The 12637-nt window shown below is 39.9% G+C and overlaps 1 protein-coding gene across 1 annotated transcript in view; it reads right to left on the bottom strand.

Annotated features, from left to right (window-relative positions):
* The window catches only part of LOC100649345, a 216099-nt gene that overhangs the window by 16975 nt on the left and 186487 nt on the right, over window positions 1-12637 (bottom strand). Inside the window, exon 2 of the mRNA XM_012314544.3 lies at window positions 3586-7787. Coding sequence (XP_012169934.2) covers window positions 3586-7787 — 4202 coding nt within the window. The remainder of the gene's footprint in view (window positions 1-3585; window positions 7788-12637) is intronic.

A 12637-nucleotide genomic window follows, 5' to 3' on the forward strand; every position in this document is an offset into this window, starting at 1 on the left:
TGAATTTCGTGGATAACGTTGATGAACATGAAAATACTATGAGAATGAAATTAAAAATATGCAAAATGCGAACGAACGTTAGGATGTCAACGAAGAAATATGTGTTTGACGCAAATACGAGAGAAAATACGTGACTGTTTCACACTTTTGCATTCGAAGATCATCTTTGTTACATTTACATCGCCTTTGAAGAAGCTGTTTCCTGCATACCACGATAAATTAATAATTTTTTAGGACGAAAACACGACGTGGATAAAGCGAGACACGTGTAGCTCTTTATCGTGGAAAATGATTAATTTACGTCCATACTTATCCCTACTTAAAAATTTATACATATTTTATTGATTGATTCTAAAAAGTTCAGCGAAGTTGAATTCCATTCCCTTTTTTTTCCTTTTTTTCTACGATATTTTAAACTACTGCAATTTTTCAACGGTTGCAGTTTAATTTTTTTCAATTTTTATGCTCATCAGAGAATATGCAATTAAACGCTTATCGAAGACAAAGACGCAAACGATCTTCGCATTATGTAATTTACTTTCTCATTATTTCAAGACATTATACTATCCGATAGATCGAAGCACACGAAACGAAACACTGTATTTTTACGGGAAAAAAGGCAACGGATTATTCAATTGATACATAGAACCTAACTTCGTGATCGGACGTTCATTACAAATTCGGTGAATCACTGGCGATCCTTCGCGATCCGTAAAAATTAGTCGACAACCGAGTTGTCGTGACCATTCGCGGCGAGTTCAGGGACAAAGCGCGAAGAAATTTGCAAAAAAGCGATCGTGTCACGATGCCTAATTTGGTTTTCTAGTCCGTTTATTACAACCAAAAGATTAGTGTTTACGTAAAAAGTAATGATATCAAAGAAAAATTACTAAATAAATCAGCGTTTTTCTTAAACGATTGCAAAGTCCTCTTCATATTTTTTATAATAATAATAATAATAGTAACAATAAAGAAAGACTTATATGAGACTCTCAGAAGACAAACTGATCAAGTAAAAAAGAATCCAACTGACACGCGTCATACAAACTAATTTGACGAACCTTCGTCAAACCATTCCAAAATAGAAATGACTAACACACGTCTCATGTTTTTTATCAGCAGTCACACAAATATTTTCCTCGTCTGAGACCGTTCAAAAAATTATGTCACAAATTCATTACCAACGAAATCCATCGCGATCTATAAATTATCTGCAGAAACTCGAATAGTCGTATCGTTAACGATCGCTGAAGGCATTCGCTTCCTAGTACGCGCTTATGCGAAAGCATTTCCAGTTACAAAGGAGGAGGAAGTGGCGATCTTTCATTACGGTTCATTCAACGCGAACTCGGGGATACGCGCCAGCTCGATCTTAGCGACGCACAGTGTATCCAATAGCAATTCTAGTAAATAAAAAATACTAATTAATAAGAGCCAGCTTCCTGTATCTTTTACTTGTAGCGGTAAACATGCGAATGAATGATATAGTCATAAAATTTACGAAATTAGAGATACAAGTAATTCTTTCTGTATTAGCATAAGAATAAGAAATTACAAATTCGTAATAAATAATAATAATAAATTCATAATGAAAATTTATGTGTTTCTTGTAACTGTAATTAGACTATAAATTTTTATGCATTTCAGGGACATTTAGAAGAGCAAAGACGCACATAATGCTCATAATATTCAGAAGTATACAAAATATGCAGTTTTACACCAATTACGGTATTTAGTGGATGAAACAGATTTCTGCTTGGGTTTTATGTCTATATTTGTTTTTCTAGAAATACGAAGTAGCATAAATAATCACAGTCTATTTATGATTTCATTAATTCCTTCAATTGTACAAGTTCCTCGACCTTGGGATATTACTGATTTCGACGTGCACGGAAACGTGTCGGTTTTTAGGGTAATTATTGAAAAGTGTCAAGGAAACACGCACGTGGATCTACTTTGCGGAAGATAACGAAAGTCTTGTCTGTTAATGGCCAGATGATAAATGCTCGCGGTCGACGATAATCCACGGGGCCAGCGTAACGGTACTTAAGTGGCACTGGTATACAATTCGCGTTTCGATTTAGTGATCATCGGCCAGATACGCTTTACGGTACACAATCGTAAATCAAAATTTTTTGTCGGGATAATGCGGCTGGTGAGCAGCAGGCTCAAGAGGAAATTACAACGCTGGACGAGAACCACGGCGAATAAAAATGAAACGTTTAGCGGCTGAAGAATACCATTTCAAATGGCCACCCCTCGGCTACACGGTTGGGAGCGTCGCTTTCAAACCGTCCGTCGAACAAACCCGGGTAGGTAACCTGGGAGAGAGAAATTTCTAGGGGTGAGACTTGAGCAAGATGTTTTTATTCCGAGGCGTTTGACGTAAAAATCGCTGTGTCTAAAACGAAATGTTTAAGACAGAATTTGGAGAGGAATGTTTTTCCAGACATAGAAGTTTTGTTGTACGTACGATACACTCATGCATAGCGTATGAATGACATTATAATAGAATTTCTAAATCTTATTACACAATATTGAAAATGTTAAAATATTCCTTGTTTCGATAATTTTACCTTTGATTAGTTAGACTTTGCCAATTTATTACCTGCTTTCATATATTAAGAACTTTGGATCTGGTAAATTATTTGTATTTCTCATTATGTTATATCAAAATTCTGCTATTTAATCATAAAGCAGTATTAAAATCAATAAAAATGTACTTATCATGGTTTTCTCTTCTATATAATCATCATTTGTTATACGTGAAATGTAATGCTACAGGTTCAACTACTACGAATAAATAATAATGTATGCAACATTTTTTAATAAAAATCTAGAAAATCTATTGCATCCATCTACTCATAGCACTAATCATATAAAAGATAATAAAAGATAACTAAAGAAAGAGTTACAAGCTTTTCTTTGATACTTTAACAACTCGATCAGTAAACAAAAGTAGTGCACACAGTTCGAGATACTGATCCAAAAATAACCAGGTCATTGACACCGACCTTGTTCCTACACCTTTGCAAACTTTCACGTGAAACGGAGTCTGGCCACTGGACCAGCATCAAACGTCACTAGACCACTTTCATCCGGCGACCTATATTATATAGTACCTCTACAAATACTTTCTAATGCTGACACCCTATATTCACAACTCCGTATGTAAAGACTTAAAGTATTGTAACACCTGTAGACACATTCTATGAATATATATGATATGATATATGAAACATTTAAAAATTTCATTAATACCATTATGAGCCTGAGCAGAGTTTGAAAACAATCTAAAAACGTATATAGTAATGACAATATATTTAATACAAGCATGTATTCCGCAAAAATCACAAAAATATTTAAACAGTTAAAGATACATTATATTAATTAACATCACTACTCAGTGGAGCCAGGTTTTAACGCCTATAATTAGCTGAAAATCATAATCATAACAATCGTGTTTCACTACATTGCTAATGAAATTTCAACATATGAACATAAAAGTTTTCTATAGTAAGTGTTCAAATATTACTTTCGTGAGCTACTGTATATCCACTTTAACCGAAAAAAAATCTCACTCACCTTACGATTCCTAAGTATCAGTCTTCTTAGAATTAGGCCAACGCCAACGGCGATTGGAAAGACGACCAGTGTCGCCAGGATATAGCTCACCACAGCTACAGTCTCCTGCGATGCAATGGCATCTCCGTCGTGTCTCTTCGATATCACTTCACTGATATTCACCGATTCCCTTGGACTAACCGATATCAATCCACTTTCAAAGAACGTCCTATTCAGTTCGTTGGAATACACTGAGGTGTTGTATTCCGGCAGGATAGTGTGGTGATAAATTGGCCTGTGTTTCGTTCGATTGTTACTACTTCCGCTCGTGGATCCTCTACCTGGACCCGTCGGTGGAACCTGCGTGGTCGTATCACGATTTTCTTCCTGTTTATCCTTCCTTGTGCTTTCTGGGACGCGGATAGAATTCGTTTCGTTCGTAGCACTTTTCAGAGTAATCGTGTCGTTAGCTTTCTCGGTCGTTCTCGAAGTCTCCGGTTGCTTCGTGCTCACCGGAAGTTCCGCTCGTCGTTCCATACTGCGGGAGAACGAGTTCACGGGACCAGAGTTGTTGAAGATGTCTGAAGTGTTGTATAGATGCATTATAGGTAGCACGTCGTCTTTGTCAGATGGTACGTCCTGAGATTTATCAGACAGGTTTCGGCCTCTAACTTCAGGTGACCTTTCACCAGACGCTCGCTTTCCAGTTTCTGTCGACGGATTTGTGGATATTTCTGACTTTACTCCTTGTAAAGTCGAATCTGAAAACGGGTCAGGTTTCACTTCCGAACTCGGTATTTTCGAATCAGAAATTGTACTTTGGTTTTCGGGAATAGTAGAAATTTCTATTTGAACCGTGGTTATCGTAGTGGTCGGAGCTTCCGTCGTAGTGAACGAAGTTGGTGCACCAGTTGTAGTCGTAGTTACAGTGGTGTCTTTCGACCTGTACATCTTTTGGATCTCCGAAGGATGTAGGTTAGACGTTCTGGGTTTATCCAGTTCAGTCGTTTTGATATTCGTCATAGCGGAGTCCGTTGGCTTCAAGGTGAAAGTTTCTTTCTCGACCGACGCTCGACTCGCTTCCGTGATTATTCTGGGTGTAACCGGAAAAACTGGCGCCGACATCGGCGTGGTACTCGTTTCTTTGGGCACGATCGTTTCGTCGGCCGTCGCGGTCACTGTCACGGTCGGCGAACCACTTCCGTTATCATTACCATTATCCGCACCACTCTCGTCGTTCCTATCGGACGCGTTACCATTACTAGTAGGGACACTCTCGTTTTCACCTCCAAACTCGGTATTTTCGTCTTTGGTATCAACGTTCGTATTTCCACTTGGTGAAGTGGCCACTTCTGTCACATTGTTTTCATCTTCCTCCGTGGTATTCACAGGTGTCTGAGGAGTAGTACAATCGATCGTTTCTTCCACAGAGGGAGCAAACGAGATCGTAGTAGGCGAAATTTTCTGCTGCATTGTTACGCTTTCCGGCGTCATATTTTCCAAAATGGTACTTGTTCGATTCATATCAACTTTTGCTAACCTAAATCCTCGATCCTCCACCACATCCTCTACATTCTTCTTCTCCAAATTTTTCTTATCGCCGACCAAATAAGATCCAGACTCATTCACTTTACTTAAATTCTCTTCTACGATCTTGCTCGTCCCTTTAACTCTTCTATTGGATACTGTCTGTCCATTTGTCAACCTTCGTCTCTTGCCTATTACCGGGGGCACAGCTTCCTCTTCGGGACTTGCTCCAATTCGTTGATTGAGCACCGCGCTGGCCGACTTCCTGAGAAACCTCCTGTCGTTAAACCCCTCCAAATCCGTATTTCTAACTTTAGTGTGATTCCAGCGGACGGCGCCTCGGTGACTCGGTTCCGTCGGCTTCGTTGACCTCGGCCCGGTCTTGTTTACGCTGGTCAGCTGCACCAGCGACGTTCTGTTGACCGCACGTTGCTGCGACTGCGGCGGCGCGACTGTAACCACTTTCCTCTGTCGTTCCCCCACCAGGTGAGCAGCGGACGCTCCACCGGCTGCGGCTGGTTCGACGGTCGTGCCGGCACTGAGTTCCGCCGGCGCTCGGCCTGCCTCTATACCACTACCGGCACGAGGAAGCAGAAGAGACAGCGGCGGTGGCTGACGCCGCTGCGCTGATCCGGTCGTTATCTCGGTCGTACCGGTGCTCCGCTCTGGACCTCCTTGTTCCTCTCTGCTTAACCCAGGTCCGGTGTAGTTGCGCAATAGCCGCGTCACGTTCGTTATCGTGTAAGCGTACACGTGCTGCTGCTGCTGTTGTTGTTCCTGCCGCTGATGTCGATGCGGATCCTGATTCCCCTCGTGCTCTACCTTGCTGCTTCCTTCCAGCTGCTGCTGTTTCTGTTCCCAATGTCGAGACTTGGACCGAACTAACACCGGCTCGATCGTAAACGCGCCTGACTGAACGTTGCTTGCGGACCAACTCGTAGACGCGATCGTCGTGCTTGATGCAACCGCGTCCGCAGCTGGAACATCGCCGGAAGCCAAGCTGCGAACTCGTTCCATCGTAGAATCGACCGGTTTAACGGTATATTTCTCCGCAGCATCTGCGCCGATCGCGAAACTCTCTTCTAAACTCCCCTCGGTTACGATGATCCGCAGGGTGGACGTCTCAGGAGACGCCCAAACGATCCGAAATGGCTCGGTGGTCGATCGACCGATCTTGTCTCTGGAAGTCGAAGTCTCGATGTTATTACTCTCGCGGGAATTAGTCACGTGTACTTGGTCCGCTTGCGGTTCTTCCGTTTTAAAGATATCTGGGTGATCGTTTATGTTGTATACATCGATCCTTCGTATCTTTTTCTCCGTCTGCTCTCCATACATTTCTGTATCTGTAGTCTCTGGAGGATTCTCATATTCAAATGCGGATTCGTTTTCGGTACTGGTGTTCACGGACAAATTATTGTTCTTCCTTCTTCGTGTGTAACTCTTTATTGCCTTCGTATGCTCCACTCGGTTCAACGTTGTGGAAGCAGTTTTGGATTCGTTTGTATCCGCAGGATGATCCTTAAAACTGATTTCACTTTCGGTCTGGCCGTACATGTTCGCGGAAACGGGCTGCGCGTACGGTATCTGGGTCGAGTTGGTCGCATTCCTCGTTTCAACGGCCACGTGGGTTGCAGCACTTCCTCTCTCGCGCCGCAGCTGGTCCGCAGCGTCAGCGTGAGCGGACGAGTTATTGTCGCGAAATTTATCTCCAGAGTTTGTTCTAGCCTCGGTGCCGTTTCCTGCCTCCTTCACTGCGATCATATTCGAAACGATCGCCCCCTCCGTTGGCCTAGCCTTCCTGTAGTAAACGCCATTTTCCGCGCTTCTAAACGCGTTCTTAATCTTCGAGATCTTATTCTTTTCGACCGTCTGTCTTTCTACGGCTATATTCATCTCTTCATTAATAATCTCTTCCAACTTGGGCACTGGTACAGACGTCGTAGCACTGAATCTCTTCATGGAATACCTTCTTCGAGAACTGGGTACAGTTGGCACGGTTGGCGTAGATTCAACCGAATTGTTCCCAGTTGTATTCTGCGTCTCTGGTTGAATTTTTTGGCCAAAATATAGAAACTGTGACATGTCTTCTACAGGTATATTACTTTCTACCGGTCTAAAGTAATTATACAAAGATTCTGGCATAGAGACAATGTTCTTTTTACGAACTTCCGTATCGGAAGCTTTGTGTGTATTTACGATGACAGTCGTTGAGGATGACGAAGAGGAATTTCTTTGATTAATCGAATGGTTGCTTTTGAGGTTACTAGAGATTGGTTTATCTTCGATAGCAGAGACAGTGAGATTCTCGTTGCTCAGTTTTGTTGAACTTTGATCGATTGTTTGTTTGCCTTCTACGTCCTTCGATACGAATTCGATGTCCACATCTTTGCTCGACAATTCTGACACGATGATCCTACTTGCTGTTTCTTCGTCCTGTTTAATGGTAGCTGGTGCGGTTACGTACATTCCATGCCTCGTCTCTTGAGCCTCGAGAACATCCGGCGAATCTTTCGCGGACGCGTCGAATGGTCTTGGTGTGCGGTTCAGATTCCGAGATTCGATCGGCCGTTGGCTGAAGATCTGTCGTCTTCTCGCCGCAAGGATGCTGCGAAGCGCCTGCTCCCTCTTCGCCTTCGACGACGGTAGCTCGGCTTGAAGGGACATGCGACCCTGACGATGATCGCCGATCGAGGAATCTGCAAACAAACAGTTCGTCGTCAGCTTTAACGAGCAATTCTTAACTTCAAGTACAAACGACGCATTTTTCCTTCTTTACCGAATAATGGAAATTATTTCTATTTAGCAAATTTCTTTTGGGCTGGAGGATTATCTTCCGTGGATTGGAATTTGATTAAATATACACCTTTCTTCTTGTGACTTCCGCAACGTTAATCAAACAATTATAATATTATTACGAACTTGGCGGTCGAATATTAAAATCAAACGAATTCGTGCACACGCATCAATTTTTAAATTCGTCAACTTATATTAACGCTTTACTAATTCTGTATAGTTCATAATTGAGCATTTTTGTTCATTTCTAATAACTTATAATTAACTTTTCAAGATTACAGATATTTATGTAAAGTCATAATTTTTCGAACTAAAGAAATGAAAATTACGCAGAAATTTGTTTCGTTACCAAATACTATACTTTATTTTTGCATGTTATATTCTATTCATTCTATTGATTTCTTAATCTAAATACGCTGAAAAATCCGCAGTTATAATACATAGTAAGCGAAACTAATTTCCATTTAGAATTCACTTCCTTAGTTACACACCTAATATTGTAAATTTGCATAAACATGCACGATCTAGCAATTACGTAAGAAATCAGTTTGATTGATCTAACTGCGCGCCAAATCATTGGCTCGAATTTGACGCGCGATTTTAATCGGATCATGACTTCGAGGAATTTCAGCGGTGTGACGGGCCACGAAGAAGGTGACGTAAAGAAGCAAACGTTCGCTGCTGCGTACGGAACCGTGAAATAACGGTACAGGGTCCGTGGAACCCTGCGTGAAGAGAAGAATGAAAAAAAGAGAAAAATAAAAAAGATAACAAGTCCAGTCGGCCATCCGTGATCTTAAGAAACGTTCCGTTTATTTCGATCTTCCATGAATTCGGTCCCATTCACGTTCTGTTTATCCCCGGTTGGTCGATGGTGTGCAATTTGAATGGAATGTGGTGTAAATCGACCGATTGATAATAATTAGCCTCTGAACAGACGATCTAAATGCTCGATAAACAGGTTGAACCTACTTTTGGTAGATATATCATGACAAGAAACGATTACGAGCGAGTCGAACGAACGATGAAAACCATAGACTCGTTTGTTAATGTTGCGAATGGGAACGATTAAATAACTAATTGGTCATATAATATTTAATTTTCCAAGATCGCTGTTGGTTAAATAATGTATGGTTAATCTCAGACTTGTATCGTAACGCAATTAACTACGAAACATTGGAAAGATACTTTTGCATTGATCTATCGATTTCGCAAATTCTTTTGGCGTATATTATGTGCGTTTCAAAAATGGGAGAAAAGAAGGAAAGGAATTCGTAGCCGTGAGTACGAGCTCGTGTAAGAACTGTATGTTTTACTATTTCTTGACGTATTGTTACGGATCCGTTTACATTAACCGGACTTTCTCTCTACGAATAGAGCCGGAACGAGACGGAATTGCATGTCGTCGTGATTATGTAGCACCGCCTTATTCTAGCCAATTATTCATATCGAGATCACTGAACACTGTAGACGCTTCGTTCATTGCTCTATAACTCTATGGAAACGCGAAATCGATCGATACTGATTGCAATCTTTTATAGATATAATATTTAAGTAACAAGATCGAAGATAAAGGCAGTGCTAATGTATTGACTGAAATTAATTATATTGTACACTTAATCATGTTTAATTCTCAAACCGTCTGAAAACGTGTTGTAATCGTTTCATTGCGATTGATTTATTTAAAGGATGTTATCTTAGATGTGAAGAGCAATTTTTCTTGTAAAAGGAACGTGAGTAGTAGAATAAGATCGGTAGTTTGTGAGAAAAACATTTGGTCGATCAAGTACCAAGGCCTCAGGTCGAGTTACCTCGTGCATGTAGACAAGAGGAAGACTTTCATCGTGATCGTGGATACATCGGCAGGAGAAGGAGAAAGGATCTGATAGTACCGTTAGTAGCATTGAAGTATAGTACTCGTTTATCGTTCTTGAACTTCCGAGCAGATATTAAGGAAGACTCTCAGGAGAAAGTTAGAACGTTTACCATTATTTAAGACATATTAACATATGTTTCTTCTGATAACATATAACAGTTACATTAATTTCGAGTATACATTAATAATGACGAAGGAAACGATTCCTATAAAAATCATTAATATAAAACTCATAAAATGTAACAACAGACAGCTTAAATTCAATATTAACGTTTTTCATCTCACTTATGCATAAATTTAAACCTATTTGTACAATGCTTAACTACCAACATCTAATTTTAAGACACTAATACTCATACGAAGTTTACTAGATTCTGATGAAAGTTGAGTGCTGCTATATATTTATAAAATTAATGTAACACTAACTTTAAATTTTAATACAGTACAAATTTCTGTTAGAAAATATTTTATATGTTCATAAACAGAATTTAAAGAGCTACCAAACGTAAAGAAACGTATCATCGCCTAGAACCCAATCAGGTTGCTTGTCAGTAGTTAAGGAATCAATAAAATTTGGAAGATTCCTCTAAAAATTGCCATTACTTGTATATTTCGTATATTATATTTCTGTGACACACTTTGCATCCGATGAAAGGAAAGTGGTGTCACCCTCTGTAGGGTCCACGAAGCTAACGGTGTCCCTCAATGAAGAAAGGATGCGGTTGAAGTCAAATGTCAAGGTCTCGGGTCAAACCACTTTATAAGTACGGACGAGAGGAGATCTCTATCTCGACTCACGGTACGACAAAGAGAAAAGTGGAAAGGGTGTGATAACACCGTAGCGGTATCTCAAGGTAATTACATGGTACCAGTTTCCTTATAAGCAAACAGAAATAAAAGATGTGGAAGAAGCGACCTGCCACGCGGACGACCAATCCCACAGACTCGTGTCCATTTTTTCCATCACATTCTCTGCTAATCTAAGTTATTTCATCGTTCAGATTGTTTTTAGTATTCAGAATTTAGTATATCAGGAATACTACGCAGAAGAAATTATACCTGCACTAACTTATCGCTATATTTATTTGAAAAAAGACGTTTGTGTATACATAACTTGTTGGCTAAAAGAGGATATCTTAATATGATTCGCAAGTAGTTTAAAAAAATGACTTATCATGTTTCGCCTCTGTAATCCTTATTTACGATATGTTTCAAGACGAATGAAATGCAATTAATCCTTGGTTCGTTCTATCGTTAATATCTCGGAGAATAATCAAAAAGTAAACAGTTCCTATTTCGCATGATCCAAAGCAATCTACCATTTTTACTTTAAATATCGATATTCTAAGCAAACATTGAAGTTTCCAACCATCCTTTTTATCAGTGTTCGATTTTATACACGATAGATAGAATTCTTATCGAATTCATTTCTTACAACGCCGATATCTATCTCTTAAGAATTACATAAATAATAAATATGAAAATTTACAAACAAAGAGAAGTTCCCGCAGCGAAATAATTGACGGTGTGTAGTCGCGTCTGGCGAATATTCAACGTGAAATTTATTCGTAAGATGTTACAAATCAGTAACGCGTTCGTAATTAAAGGCGGTCGGTAAATCAGCGAATCCGCTAGTTCTTCCGGCAACGTTCCACAGGTTTCGCGATAATTTACACTTTTTCTTGACGCCTATATCCTAGGTGCGGATGGACAAAATTTTATCCGTAGGCCGCGACGATGTTACACGGCGCGAGAATGACCGCATCAGGCACTTACGTCTCCATATGCACGCGCATAACTTACAAGTCTACGACACGTGGAAAGCAGTTTTAAGCGCGCTAGAACCGCTTCCGTGGTAAATCATCAGTGACGGGAAAAGGGATGCCTCCGTGCACGGTTAACACAGTTGTCTTACTGTTTCCACGTGAAGCGTAAACTATTCATTAATTTCCTCCGTTTTTCCATTTATTACACTTTGTCTTCCTTTCTGTTAAATTAATTGATCCTTATATGTTTTAGAAATTTATTTAATTTCTGTAATAACTAAATTTCCGTAATACTCGAATCGTAAGATGCAGATAATATTAGGCAGTGTTTTACGAATATAACTGAAGAAATGAAATCAAAATAGAAGGTTCCGCCTTATCAACGACATGGTTGATGTCTAAAAGCTCTACAAAGCCTTCTGCGGCACTTTTCAGATCGTAACTTATCAAGATTGGACAAAAACTTCCGAAAAAAAGTTTTATTGAGGTCAAGTATAATTGACAACCCATCACCTTCCGACAGCTCATATGTATTCTAGCACGGAAGGAGTGCCATAAACTTCACCGCAGAACACCGTATTTCGCGAAACGAATTACAAACCAAGAGGGAAGCAATTAATTTAATGACTTCATCAATATATCCATGATAAACGCAATCTACCATGCGTACATTTTTACCAAGAAATTCCTATGTATAAATATTGCTTTGTTACATTGGAATACAGAATTTTTATACGAAAATAAAAGATTAATATTAATCTGGTTAGAATATCACTATTACAATGAACTATATCGAAAGTGTAGAAGGTATATTAAAGTTAATTCAAAATCGGGATCGTTTCTCTGGTGGTTGATAAGAAAACTAACGAGATACAATATATTTACGTTATACACAGGCAAGGAACGCCTGGGGGATCTTCGTTCGTGGCTTTCTCACACGCGATGGTACATCGACATCTTCCACCCTATCGTGCGGTTAATGGGCAATTCTCGTTTTGTTTCACCACGAAAAATGACCCCTTCTCCAACTTCAGTCAGATGAATGGCTGTGCGAATCGGAGAATTTGACTGCCACGCAATTTCGTCATTTTTGTTCTCAGTATTCGATATC

This window comes from Bombus terrestris, chromosome 12 (assembly GCF_910591885.1).
Source record: "Bombus terrestris chromosome 12, iyBomTerr1.2, whole genome shotgun sequence".
NCBI lineage: Eukaryota > Metazoa > Arthropoda > Insecta > Hymenoptera > Apidae > Bombus > Bombus terrestris.